Raw genomic sequence first — 14,614 nt, forward strand, 5'->3', positions numbered from 1 at the left:
TCGGGTGAAGCGTGCCAACGCACGCCCAAGCCCGCAAAAACTAAAGGGGTTCCCCCTCCCCAAAGCCCCCATCTCTTCCTGAAGTCTGGAGTTAAAAACCACAAAAGCCTCGACCGCTTATCTCCTGCAAGGACCCGGGAGGGAAGAGGAGGCATGTCTGGGGGAGAAAAAGCCGGGCGACTGGAGAGCCAGGGGCCCCTAACACTCAGAACTGGAGACTCTCCTGGGACTCTCCCAAGATTTGGAGCTTCTGCCAAAGGTGTTTTGCTCGGGTGCTGTCAGAAGATGCCCCCAGGCTCCTGCACCCACATCCCAGAGTAGGCAGAGGAGGAGGAGGAGGAGGAGGAGGAGCTTGGAAGAAGGTGGAGACCAGGCTGTCTTGGAGAAAAACGTCTAGGAGCTGCTCAGCTGCCTGGTGGAAGCACAGTGGCCCTCCCTCCTTCCCTTCCTTCCTTCCTTCTCTCCTGCACAATGCACTGTAAGTCCCAGGCGAGTTCCTGCCTTTCCCCCCCCCTCACCCCATCCACACTTTCCTCCCACCCACCCACCCAATTATTCCCTTTTCTTGTTTTCTAGGCTTGTGGTCTGCCTGCCTGCCCTTGGCGTTGCTAGTGGGTCTGAATGCCAGCCCAGGAGACTCCAGTTCAGGTAAGGCGAAAGAGGGCGAAAAAGCCAGCCGTTTGAAACAGACCTGGCTACACCCGGGGTATGGGGTGGAGGTGGGTGGGGGCTTGGCCGCCCCACCCCCACCCCCCACCCCAAATTCGCTGCCGGTTTGCAACTCTTGGATGTGACCGAGGTGCCCAGGGAATCATTGCCTGCAGAACTTGGGCAGGGATCTTCTGAGTGAGGGTGGATTTTAATCCGGACCCACTCACTGTCTTTGGACCCCCTACGGGGACTTTGCTCTGCCTTTGTGATTGTTTAAGCATATTGGGAATTGGTTCAGGAGCAAACGATGCAAAGATGAACGAGCTGTCTTAGCAAAGCAAAGGATGCCTTCCCTCCGTGACTACCATCTAAGGAGAGAGGCACTGCTGGAGTATTTTAACGCGGGGGAAACCCGGTTGGCAGAGATGTTGGGTACCAGCGTGGTGTGGCGGCGGCTGAATTTCTCATTCTCCCGCCTAGCTTGCAAGCTGGACTTGAACGGTGGGAATCTGAAGTCTTACATAGTTTCGCCAGCTCTGAATCCTGGTTGAGAAGCTTGGTCAGAAGAGGCAGAGGGACTCCCGCTAGAGGAGGCAGTAATTCTGAATTTTCCCGGAATGTATTGTTTGTTGCCCAAGTTTTGCTGAGGGCTTTTTTGTTTTGTTTTTTAATGGAAGCAATAATGGGGGGAAAAAATCTCTATCTTCCACCATCTCCTTTCGTCCCACCCTTCCCGCAAAGAATGCTGTGTGATTTTTCCCTAATAAAAAACCTTGCGCGCCCGTAATGTTCCCTGTATTTTGCACAACTGTTGGGCTCAAGAATCTTCTCCTTCCTGGAGCTTGCGTGTTCTTCACCATTTGGACCAGTCCAGTTGGGTCTGTGGCTTCTCTTGTCATCTCCCGGTGCCCTTTCCTTTCACAGTTTCTCTCAGCAGGGTCATGGGTTCAAGTCACATTGAGTGCCTGACCCGAATCTCCCTCTTTTTCCAGCGGTTCAAAGGCCCTTCTGAGGCTTTTCTCCTAGGCTGCCTCTAGGACTTCAACAGTCTGACCTTTCCTAACTCCAAGGGGTTCTCGAAATTAGCCTTGAAAATCAAAGGCTTCCCAGCCCATTCTCAGCCTCCTGGGTACCGCCCATGCTTCTTAGTTCAGACCCTATCTCCAGGTCTTATCAGAGCTCTGTCTTTTAAAAGGCTATAAAAACCACTTTTTGCCCCAAGGGCTGCTGAAGATGGACACGAAGGGAAGGCAATGCAATGTTTGAGAACAGGAGCCACCAAGGAACGCCATCTTCTGTCCTGACCGCTCTGGGTCTCTAGAACCATCCTCTACCCCAGAGCACAAACGTGCACCAGGACTGTAACCCACGATAAACCCTCACATCCCCCTTTCCACTTAAAGGGCAACTGGAAGAGCATCCAGTTCTGGTGACCGCAATACAAAAAAGATGTTGAGACTCTAGAAAGGCTGCAGAGAAGAGCAACAAAGACGATCAGGGGGCTGAAGGCTAAAAGGGTTGCAGGGCTTGGGTAGGTCTAGTCTGGAAAAAAGAAGGACTAGGGGAGACATGATAGCAGCATTCCAGTTTCTGAGGGGCTGCCACAAAGAGGAGGGGGTCAAATTATTCTCCAAAGCACCAGAGGGCAACACAAGAAACAGTGGATGGAAACTCATCAAGGAGAGAAGCAACCTGGAATTAAGAAGAAACTTCCTAACAGCGAAGACAATTAGCCAGTGGAACAACCAGCCTCTAGAAGTGCTTCATCACTGCAGGCTTTTAAGAAGATACTATACAGCCACTTTTACAAGGCCTTGGTAAGGCCACACCTGGAATACTGCATCCAGTTTTGGTCACTACAATGTAAAACAGATGTTGAGACTCTAGAAAGAGTACAGAGAAGAGCAATAAAGATAATCAGGGGACTGGAGGTTAAAATAATATAAGGACCAGTTGCTGGAACTGGGTAGGTCTAGTTTAATGAAGAGAAAAGCGAGGGGGGACACGATAGCAGTGCTCCAGTATCTCAGGGGCTGCCACAAAGAAGAAGGAGTCAAGCTATTCTCCAAAGCACCTGAAGGCAGGACAAGAAGCAACGGAGAGAAGCAACCTAGAACTAAGGAGAAACTTCCTGACAGTGAGAACAATTAACCAGTGGAACCACCTGCCTCCAGAAGCGGTGAATGCTCCAACACTGGAAGTTTTTAAGAACAGACTGGACAGCCATTTGTCTGAAATGGGATAGGGTTTCCTGCCTGAGCAGGGGGTTGGACTAGATGACCTCCAAGGTCCCTTCCAACTTTATTATTATTATTATTATTATTATTATTATTATTATTATTATTATTATTATTATTATTATATAGGATCCCCTGCTCGAGTAGGGGGTTGGACTAGATGACCTCCAAGGTCCTTTCCATCATCATCATCATCATCATCATCATCATCATCATCATTATTATTATTATTATTATTATTATTATATAGGATCCCCTGCTCGAGTAGGGGGTTGGACTAGAAGACCTCCACGGTCCCTTCCAACTCTTATTTTTCTATGTTCTAAGAGCTGGCTTCAAGCTTATCTCAATCCTAGATGCTGTTTTTTCTTCTCTAACTCCACCAGCCATGAAACGGGCACCACTCTGAGACGGGTGACGGATAGGAAGTTTGCTTAGCACTTTACAATTCACAGTCACAGCAGCCTGAACTCCTGACATCTGGCCTGGCTTTGCGCTACTAAAAAAAAAAAAAACTCTGCAAAGTGATGCAATCCCCATCACGACAGACAAAGGGGTGCCGTGCAAACTTCCTGCTTCGACAAGATTGACCTTTTTAAAAAGTAAGGCTGCCGTGTTAAAAGCAACTTACCTGTTCCTTTGTAACTCTTGTTTTGTGTGGGGTTTTTTTTAACCAAATATTGGGTCGGTTAAAAAAAAGAAAGAAAGAAAGCAAACAGACTTAGATCCAATCTGAAGTTAATTTGCCTCTTGGTGGCTACTGTAGCTCTGTTAAACAAACTAAGCTTTGGCTCACAAGTCAACGACCCCTTGTGTCAAATTGGCAACAGGGTTGTCGGTTTGAGGGCACAATTCAATGCAGGCCGGTGACAAATGCAGGTAGTCCTATCTCACAATAGTTCTTTTACTGACCGTTCAAAGTTACGACGGCGCTGAAAAATGGGACTTGTGACTTTTTTCCACAGTTGCGACCTTTGCAGCCTCCTCATAGTCGGGTGATCCAAATTCAGAGGCTCGGCAACTGGCATGTATCTCTGTCGGTTGCAAGGTTCCAAGGTCAGCTGATCCTCTTTTTTGCGACCTTACGGTGAGCAAAGGGAAGTCAGATTCGCTTAGCGACCACGTGACTAATTTAACGACTCCAGCAAGTCACTTAACGACTGTGGCCAGAAAGGTCGTAAAGTGGGGCAAATGTTAATGCTGCTAACATCGGATGTTCTTGCTTTGCCAACGTGTGGAGATGCAGCCATTTTCCTTCTTATGGTTTACTCTTAGCATTAGAGTTAATTCTAAGGGGAGGAGGAAGACTGTGTGTGGGGATTAGTTAGACATAACAATGTTGTAACAGGGTGAGAACCAAGGTTTTTTTGAAATAAGAGGTGATAAGAAATAACGGGTTGGAGAACTGGAGAGAAGGCCTGCATTTCAAACTAATTGGAGAATGTGATTTTGTTGTTGTTGTTGTTAGTTGCGAAGTCATGTCCGACCCATCACGACCCCATGGACAACATTCCTCCATGCCTTCCTGTCCTCTACCATCTTCTGGAGTCCATTTAAGCTCACGTCTCCTGCTTCAGTGACTCCATCCAGCCACCTCCTTCTCTGTCGTCCCCTTCTTCTCTTGCCCTCAACCTTTCCCACCATTAGGCTCTTCTCCAGTGAGTCCTTCCTTCTCATTAGGTGGCCAAAGGATTTGAGTTTTAGCTTCAGGATCTGGCCTTCTAAAGAGCAGTCAGGGTGGATCTCCTCTAGGACTGACCGGTTTGATCGCCTTGCAGTCCAAGTGACTCGCAGGAGTCTTCTCCAGCACCAGAGTTCAAAGGCCTCAATTCTTTGGCGCTCAGCCTTTGTTATAGTCCAGGGAGAATGTTACCCCAGTTGTTTTTAATAAGATAAGAAATGGCAGCAAGTGCAGAAGGAAACTTTGCCCTTCAAACTGATGGGAGAATGTGATTTATGACTGCAAATTGGAGGAGGGAACTGTGCCAGATATTACCTGTTGAAGGGAGTGGAATTCAGATCTCGGCATCCATCCATGCCCTGTTGACGATTTGTTCTCATTATTATAGACTTTTTAGCGTAAACAATGCCTGGAGGTTCTTTGAAGTGTTTCATTAGTCAGAACCATGACAAAATGTTTGCAAAAAAGATTTTTTAATTATTATTATATGTTTTATTGACTGCTTCTAAAGAGCAGTCTAGTCTAGTCTAGGGCTGACCGGTTTGATCGCCTTGCAGTCCAAGGGACTCGCAGGAGTCTTCTCCAGCACCAGAGTTCAAAAGGCCTCGATTCTTTGGCGCTCAGCCTTTCTTACGGTCCAACTTTCACAGCCACACATTGCAACTGGGAAGACCATAGCCTTGACTATACGCACTTTTGTTGGCAGGGTGATGTCTCTGCTTTTTAGCGTACTGTCTAGATTTGCCATTTGTGATTTATGACTGTTAGTTAGAGGAGGGAATTGTGCTTGATCCGATGTGCTGAGGGGAGGGGAATTCAGATTTCGGCTTCGCCTGTGTACGTGCCCAAGTTACGCTTCTCGAATAAAGATTCTTTAAGGTAAACCATTGCCTGGAAGTTCTTTGAAGAGTTTCATTTCTCGGAACCATGACATGTCTTATTTAACCACAGAAACTTTGGGCTCAGCTGTGACGGTAACTCGAGGATTAACTTGTAAACCACATTTCCTGACGTGAAAACAAACCCAGGTGAAATCTCCCCAAAGAAAGCAAATTTATTACTCAGCAGCTTTCCGATTGATTAAGAACCCAGAACAACTTCTCCGTATCCTCAGGGCTAGTAATTTGAGCTTTTACCCAGAAGTCCTGATTGATGGATTGATCTATCAAGTTTCCTCACCGCCCTTCTCTGCTTGAGCGACCCTGGGCGGTTTCTTGATTTGTCCATGATTACATTTCACACCCTGCTCATTTTTATTTATTTATTTATTTATTTGGCAGCAAACAATCCTGTGATTTTGCTTCTTGTCCTTCCTTGCTTCCCTCTTTCTCCTTGCAGTGGACCCGTGCTGCTATTTTCCCTGCCAACACAGCGGTTTGTGCGTCCGGGTTGGCACGGAGGGCTACGAATGTGATTGCACCCGGACGGGATACTATGGCACCAACTGCAGCTCGGGTGAGTATCGCCTCCGACATCTGTGTACGCAGAGAGAAGCCGAGGCACAGAACCTCCCGGTTCAGAGGCACTCTACCTCAATGTACCCTCCCATCACTCCCCAGAACTGAGAAGGGAAGCTTCCATTGGTTCTTCCTGGCAAACCCTCCAAATGGGACATCTTTAAGGAAATATCTGTGGTTTTTTCAAAAAGTTCTTTCCCCCCCATGCCCCCCCCAGCGGAGTTCTGGACATGGCTGTACCACACCCTGAAGCCGGGGCCGTCTTCCGTTCACCACCTGCTGACCCACTTCCGTTGGCTGTGGAGCCTCATCAACCGGACTTTCGTCCGAGGTCTTCTGATGCGGCTGGTGTTGACAGGTGAGCGGGCGAGGGCTCGGACTGGCACAGCTCTTCAGAAAGGCTTCCTGCCCTCTTGGGCTTGAGAGGCTCACCAGGCCCAGAGCCACCCAGCTGCCAGTCCCGGGACACTTCCCACCCCCACCTGCCAGTCCCAGGTGCCCGCTCTCTGAGCTCTCTTCCATCTTCCCGCCTTTCGCCCGGCAGCCCGCGCCAACCTCATCCCCAGCCCGCCCACCTTCAGCGGCAACTACGGATACCTGAACTGGGAATCCTACAGCAACCTCAGCTACTTCACCCGCATCCTCCCGCCGGTGCCCCCCAACTGCCCCACTCCGATGGGAGTGAAAGGTACTTCATGCTGTAGCCCCCTTTCCCAGCTGCCTGGCTCTGCTTTGTCAGGAGGAGGAGGAGGAGGGAGGAGAAGGAGGAGGAGGAGGGAGAGGAGGAGGGAGAAGAAGGAGGAGGAGGAGGAGGGGAAGAAGAGGGACGAGGAGGAGGAGAAGAAGGAGGATGAGAGAAGAAGGAAGAGGTGGAGAGAGAAGAAGGTGGAGGAGGAGGGGGGAGAAGAAGAGAGACAAGAAGGAGGGGGAGAAGAAGGAGGACGAGAGAGAAGAAGGAAGAGGTGGAGGGAGAAGAAGGAGGAGGAGAGAGAAGAAGGAAGAGGTGGAGGGAGGAGGAGGAGGAGGAGGGAGAGGAGGAGGGAGAAGAAGGAGGAGGAGGGGAAGGAGGATGAGAGAAGAAGGAAGAGGAGGAGGGAGAAGAAGGAGGAGGAGGAGGAGGGGAGAAGAAGAGAGACAAGAAGGAGGGGGAGAAGAAGGACGAGAGAGAAGAAGAAGGAAGAGGTGGAGGGAGAAGAAGGAGAAGAAGGAGGAGGAGAGAGAAGAAGGAAGAGGTGGAGGGAGGAGGAGGAGGAGGAGGAGGGAGAGGAGGAGGATTGCAGAATACTTGGTTCTCCCTGAACTTGGTTGTTTTCTTCGAGATGTTTCATGATCCAACTAGGTAAAATCATCAGTATAGAAGGGAGTGGGATTTGTGGAATGGAGGAGGAGGAGGAGGAGGAGGAGGAGGAGGACAGAAGGAGACTGGCACATGCCCAGGAGACCAGACCCAGGCAGGGCTTTCTTCTTGACCTCACAGGACCACTGGAGCTGCCAGCAGCCGAGCTGGTGGCCGAAGAACTTCTGCTGCGCCGGACGTTCCATCCGGACCCGCAGAGGACCAACTTGATGTTCGCCTTCTTTGCCCAGCACTTCACCCACCAGTTCTTCAAGACGTTTGGGAAGATGGGCCGCGGATTCACCCGGGCTTTGGGCCACGGGGTGAGGAGACAAGCAGGCCCCAATAATCCTCTCCCCAGATCAGAATCAACAACCCGGCTGTGAGGCTGTGGTGGGCAGATCCTGAGGTGGGGAAGGGCCACGCTCAGCCCCGGAAGAGGAAGTTGGAGGCCTCTCGCCTTAGCTTCGGTGGGGAGACACCTGAGGGGGGCAGATCCAGAGCCCCCGGAATTGATTCAAGGGTCTCCAACATTTCTCACGGTGGGGCTTGGCTTAGTCTACGCTACTGGAAGCTTTCAAGAGGAGACTGGGCTGCCATTGGTCAGAAAAGGTGTGGGGTCTCCTGCTTGGGCAGGGGGTTGGACTAGATGACCTATAAGGTCCCTTCCAGCTTCTATTCTATTCTATTCTATTCTATTCTATTCTATTCTATTCTATTCTATTCTATTCTATTCTATTCTATTCTATTCTATTCTATTCTATTCTATTATTCTATTCCATTCCATTCCATTCCATTCTATTCCATATAGAATAGAATAGAAATAATAATAGAATAGAATAGAAAATAGAATAGAATAGAATAGAAAAATAGAATAGAATATGGAACGGAACAGAATAGAATAGAATATACCGTAATATAGAATAGAATAGAATAGAAAAGAAAAAATAGAATAGAATACAAATAATAATAGAATAGAATATAGAATACAATACAATAGAAAATTAGAATAGAATAGAATAGAAAATTAGAATAGAATAGAATAGAAAAATAGAACAGAATAGAATAGAAAAACAGAATAGAGTATAGAGTAGAATAGAATAGAACAGAACAGAACAGAATAGAATATAGAATAGAACAGAACAGAACAGAACAGAACAGAACAGAACAGAACAGAATAGAATAGAAAAATAGAATAGAATAGAAATAGTCTTCCAGTCCAGCCAGATTAATTGCCTGATCTCGGGACACAGCAACGGTCGTAAGCATGAACCACCGCCTGATCCTCTGAATTTTGATCCCATAACCGTGGGGGGATGCTGCATAGGCCGTATCTGTGGGGAAACAGCCCTAAGTCCCTTTTTTCGGTGGCACTGTGACTTTGAGAGGTCACCCAACGACCTATTGTAAGTCGGGGACCACCTGTACCGAACCGTCTCCCTCTCTCGCACACACAACACAAGCACACACGCTCGCACAGACCCAGAGGAGAGAGAGAAACGACTCACTGGGTTGTTATGTCGGCTCTTCCTTGCAAGGTGGATCTTGGCCACATCTATGGAGACAACCTGGAGCGCCAGCATCAGCTGCGTCTCTTCAAGGACGGGAAGCTGAAATACCAGGTGAGAAAGTCAAACAAGCCTCTTGTCGCCTGCAGAAACTCTTAACTCGGCGGGGGGGGGAGGGGGAGTTTGTGCCTGGCTGTGGATTTCACCCCCCTCCCCACAAAGCATCTCCTCTATAGGGCACGCTGGCAAATGCCCCACATTTTCACAGTCCTCCCCATTTGCTGGACCACTCTGCCGCTCGTTCCCAGCCAGAAGGGGACGATGGCAGGTGGAGTCCAGGATGAAGAAGGCAGCTTCCCGGCTCCCCCCCCCCCTTCTCGTCTGCCTACCCTCTGCTTTGCGGGGAATTTAGCAATTGTGTGTGTGTGGGGGGAGCTCCTTTGCCTGCCCAGGTGTATTTTTCTTTGTAGCAAATGAAACACAAGACAAAAATGATGCTGTGTAAGAGCGCAGCAAACCCCAAGGCCTTGAATCTACCCTTGATGGGATGCCAATTGTTTGATAACAGCCTTGTCAACAACTGGGGAAGCCTTCTATGATGCTTGGGATAGAATAGAATAGAATAGAATAGAATAGAATAGAATAGAATAGAATAGAATAGAATAGAATAGAATAGAATAGAATAGAATAGAATAGAATAGAATAGAATAGAATAGAATTATTGGATGGAATAGAATAGAATCTAGAAGGGACCTTGGAGGTCTTCTAGTCCAACCCCCTGCTCAAGCAGGAAAGCCTATACCATTCCAGACAAGTGACTGTCCCAACTCTTCTTAAAAACCTCCAGTGATGAAGCACCCACAACTTCTGGTGGCAAGCTGTTCCACTGGTTAATTGTCCTCACTGTTAGGAAGTTTCTCCTCAATTCCAGGTTGCTTCTCTCCTTGATTGGTTTCCATCCATTGTTTCTCCTCCTGCCTTCTGGTGCTTTGGAGAATAACCTGACACACACACACACACACCCTCTTCTTTGTGGCAGCCCCTCAAATACTGGAACACAGCTCTCATGTCATCCCTAGTCCATCTTTTCTCCAGACTGGCCAAACCCAAATTCTGCAACCGTTCTTCATAGAGGTTTTTTTTTGTCTCCAGGCCTTTAATCATCTTAGTTGCTCTTCTTTGGACTTTTCCCAAAATCTCCACATCTTTTTTTCTAACGTGGTAACCGAAACCGGATGCCGTATTCCAGGTGGGGGCCTTACTAAGGCTTTATAAAGCGGCCCCAATACTTCACCTGATTTTGATGCTGTGCCTCTGTTTATACAACCCGGGATCGTGTTAGCTTTTCTGGCTGATGCTCTTCCGACCTCCCAAGTGTGATCCTTTGTCCTCCTCTCCCCAGGTGATCAAGGGAGAGATCTACCCCCCAACAGTGTTGGAAGCCGCCGTGCACATGATCTACCCAAAGGGCACCCCTCCGGAGCAGAAGTTTGCCCTGGGCCAAGAAGTCTTCGGTCTTCTCCCAGGCCTCCTGATGTATGCCACCCTCTGGCTGCGGGAACACAATCGGGTCTGTGACCTCCTGAAACAGGAACACCCCACCTGGGATGACGAGCAGCTGTTCCAGACCGCCCGGCTGATTCTGACAGGTGGGCGGGGGGGGGGCTGCAGGGTGTCCAAGTTGCCTGTTGTGAGTTTGGGGTTCATAGGAAGTCCCAAACGGGCAATAAAGTTAATAAGCTAGTATTTAATTATTGTCCCAACTCTTAGCTATTTCAGAAGGTATTTTAGAGGCCTTCACAGCCAATGCCACTTTCCTGCCGCGCACACGTGTGTGTGTGTGTCTGTGTGTGCGTACAACTTGAGTTGTCACCTGAAAAACCATCTAACAAAATGAAATCCAAGGTTAAAAAAAAGTAAGGCATACCGTTTTGTTCAGCACGATGTAAACAAGATGTTGAGACTCTAGAAAGTGTGCAAAGAGCAACAAAGATGATCAGGGGACTGGAGGCTAAAACGTATAAGGGACGGTTCCTGGAATTGGGTATCTCTAGTTTAATGAAGAGAAGGAGAAGGGGGGACATGATAGCAGTGTTCCAGTATCTCAGGGACTGCCCCAAAGAAGAGGGAGTCAAGCCATTCTCCAAAGCGCCTGAAGGCAGGACAAGAAGCAACGGATGGAAACTAACCAAGGAGAGAAGCAACCTAGAACTAAGGAGAAACTTCCTGACAATTAGAACAATTAACCAGTGGAACAACCTGCCTCCAGAAGTTGTGGGTGCTCCAACGCTGGAAGTTTTCCAGAAAAGATTGGACAACCAATTGGTCTGAAACGGTTTATAGGCTTTCCTGCCTGAGCAGGGGGTTGGGCTAGAAGACCTCCGAGGTCCCTTCTGACTCTGTTAGTCTAAACCTCTGCTCTTTCCAGGCGAGACGATCAAAATTGTCATTGAGGACTACGTCCAGCATCTCAGCGGCTACCACCTGAAGCTGATGTTTGAGCCTGAGCTTCTTTTTGGGGCCCAGTTCCAGTACCAGAACCGCATTGCTCTGGAGTTCAACCAGCTGTACCACTGGCACGCCTTAATGCCAGACTCCTTCCAGCTGCCGGACCGAGAATTCAGCTACGACCAGTTCCTTTTCAACCACACCATTTTCACCCACTATAGCCTAGAGACCCTGGTGGAGGCCTTCTCCAAGCAGCGAGCTGGACAGGTGGGTCCACTGGCAAGAACCGGGGGAGTCTGCTTGCGGAGCAAAGGGGGGGGGAGGTTGCATCTGGCCCGCCTTCGTCTTCCTCTTCAAAGGTGCCAATTCTGAGCTATCTTCATCTCCTAGCCAAAAAGTCCCATTTGAACATGAAAATTGGAGGCTTTTGAGGGGAGACTGGACAGCCATTTGTCCGAAATGGTATAGGGTCTCCTTGCTTGAGCAGGGGGCTGGACTAGAAGACCTCCAAGGTCCCTTCCAACTGTTATATTCCTTCCTTCCTTCCTTCCTTCCTTCCTTCCTTCCTTCCTTCCTTCCTTCCTTCCTTCCTTCCTTCCTTCCTTGATTTGAAGAAGAGACGGCCACTTGTCTGGTCTAGGGCAGACATGTCAAACTCACGACGTCACGTGACGTCGCGCGACGTATCGGAACTTTTTCCCATTGCCGGCAATGGGATGGGCGCAGTTTCTCCGTGACGCTCCGGCCCGCGGGCCGGCAGTTTGACACCCCTGGTCTAGGGTCTCCCGCTTGAGCAGGGGGCTGGACTAGAAGACCTCCAAGGTCCCTCCCAGCTCTATTCTGATTCTGATGGTCTGCTGGAAGAGTAGGAATGTCTCAGGCTGTAGATCCAGAGACCGGTCTGTATCAGACAATATTTTTTTTTTAAATTGTTCTTGACAAAGGACCTCCTTTGACTCTCCGTTTCAGATCGGTGGGAAGCCGAATATCAACAAGAATCTTCTCAAAGTGTCTATTGGAGTGATCAAAGAATCGCGGCTGTTGCGTTTCCGTCCTTTTAACGAATACCGAAAGAGGTTCCATCTGAAGCCGTACACATCCTTCCGAGAACTGACAGGTAACAGCCCCAGGAGAAACCTCTAAGTCAGCTTCTTCAGATGCTGTCAGCATGTATGGACCTCTTGAAAGAATTGCCTTGGCCATGTTGGGTACCAGAATGAGCACATGTCCCTATCTGGAAAGCCAAACAGGACTTTTTAGATTAGATTAGAATAGGTTGGAATCTTGCATCCAGTTTTGGTCACCTTCATGTAAAAAAGAGGTTGAGACTCTGGAAAGAGTGTAGAGAAGAGCAACAAAGATGATTAGGGGACTGGAGGCTGAAACATATCAGGAACGGTTGCTGGAATTGGGTCTGTCTAGTTTAATGATGAGAAGGACTAGGGGGGGACATGATAGCAGTCTTCCAGTATCTCAGGGGCGGCTCCAAAGAAGAGGGAGTCAAGCTATTCTCCAAAGCGCCTGAAGGCAGGACAAGAAGCAACAGATGGAAACTCATCAAGAAGAGAAGCAACCTGGAACTAAGGAGGAACTTCCTGACAGTTAGAACAACCAGTGGAACAACCAGCCTCCAGAAGCTGTGAATGCTCCAACACTGGAAGTTTTTAAGAGGAGACTGGACAGCTATTTGCCTGAAATGGTGTAGGGTTGGACTAGATGACCTCCAAGGTCCCTTCCAACTTTATTATTATTATTATTATAGATTAGATTAGATTTAGATTAGATTAGATTAGATTAGCCTTTATTGTCCTTTTTTTCCTGTGAGCACAATGGCACACATTAAAAATGAAATCTAGTTGCTTCCTTCAAAGTGTACACATGCATAACGCACAATTAAAACTTACTATATACAACATATGTATAGACCTACATCCTTACACATAAGTAACATATAAATATTAATCGCTCTCCATCTTGAATATACAACGGAAGGAGGAAGCTTGAGAGTTCACAAGGTTTAATACTGTAGGGAATGAAACTGTGGCTGAATCTGGATGTTTTGCTACGGATACCACGAAGCCTCCTCCTCCCAGAAGGTAACAAGGAAAACAGGTGGTGAAGAGGATGAGTAGTGTCCCAGACAATCTTACAGACCCTGTTCAAACAACGCTTTTGTGCTATGTCCTGGATGGGAGGGAGGGAACTGCCCATGATCTTTTTGGACGTCCTCACCACTCTCTGCACCGCCTTCCTGTCTGAAGCAGGGATGCTTCCAAACTAGACTGTAATTCTGTACGACAGGATTGTCCCCCTGTAGAACGTGGTCAGGACAGGGGAAGGAAGACGTGCTTTGCTTCTAAAGATGAATTTGTGGGGATGACAGGACAAGAGGAAGCGTTCTTTTGAGGGCTTGTCCAAATGGACGTGTACAGTTGTGTGGATGTAGCAATTCCTTCCACCCTCAAGCATTTCTTGAGTGTTGAAAACATCAACGGGCCCCTTCCCTGCTTTTACATTTGAAGACGTTTCGCTTCTCCTCCCAAGAAGCTTCTCCAGCTCTCCCCAACTAGCTTTTCCACAGTGGGGGGAGGCAGCAGCAAAGCCGAGTCCAGATGTGGACAATCTTTGCATGTCCTTCACAAGCTGAGGTGCCTCGTTGCCTGATTTCTCTCTTTTCTCTCCTCGGTACAGACGATGAGAACATGGTTGCCAAGCTGGAAGCGCTGTATGGAGACATTGATGCTCTGGAGTTCTTCCCCGGCCTGTTGGTGGAGAAGACCTACCCCAACAGCATCTTTGGAGAGAGCATGATAGAGATGGGGGCTCCTTTCTCCTTGAAGGGGCTCCTGGGGAACCCCATCTGCTCCCCCGAATACTGGAAGCCCAGCACTTTTGGCGGTGCCGCCGGCTTCCGAATCGTGAACACGGCAAGCTTGGAAAAACTGGTCTGCCTGAACGTCAAGCGGTGTCCCTACGTGGCTTTCCACACGCCCGACCACGGAGAGGCTCCTGAAGGCTCAGAGGAGAAGCAGCGGCCTTCAACGGAGCTCTAACCAGGCTCTCCTCGGTCGGGTTACACGGTAGTCCTCAACTTACAACGGTTTGTTTAGTGCCCACTCGAACTCACAACGGCACTGGGGAAAAAAAGGGACCTAGGACCGTTTTTCATAGCTACGACCTCCGCAGCGTCCCCACGATCACGTGATCAAAATCCAGAGGCTTGGCCACTGGTTCACATTTACGACCGCCGCAACATCCCGGGGGGGGGGAAGGGGGGGAATCCCGTTATCCCCTTT

General features: G+C 48.8%; 1 protein-coding gene across 1 annotated transcript; it reads left to right on the forward strand.

Moving 5' to 3' along the window:
• Positions 1-339: 339 nt before the first annotated feature.
• PTGS1 (prostaglandin-endoperoxide synthase 1) lies at positions 340-14,614 on the forward strand. The gene is made up of 11 exons (XM_081339572.1): positions 340-478; positions 577-648; positions 5,908-6,024; positions 6,244-6,384; positions 6,571-6,714; positions 7,504-7,685; positions 8,901-8,984; positions 10,273-10,519; positions 11,299-11,585; positions 12,288-12,435; positions 14,010-14,614. Exons 1-11 carry the CDS (start codon positions 472-474, stop codon positions 14,369-14,371), a joined length of 1,791 nt encoding a protein of 596 aa, XP_081195698.1. The 5' UTR covers positions 340-471; the 3' UTR covers positions 14,372-14,614.

Source organism: Vipera berus (assembly GCF_964194415.1).
Source record: "Vipera berus genome assembly, chromosome: 15".
In the NCBI taxonomy this organism is placed as follows: Eukaryota; Metazoa; Chordata; class Lepidosauria; order Squamata; family Viperidae; genus Vipera; species Vipera berus.

Coding starts and splice junctions, on each gene's coding strand:
- PTGS1 (XM_081339572.1), top strand. Junction 649..5,907: donor CCCAGGAGACTCCAGTTCAG/GTAAGGCGAAAG, acceptor TTCTCCTTGCAG/TGGACCCGTGCTGCTATTTT. Junction 10,520..11,298: donor CGCCCGGCTGATTCTGACAG/GTGGGCGGGGGG, acceptor TGCTCTTTCCAG/GCGAGACGATCAAAATTGTC.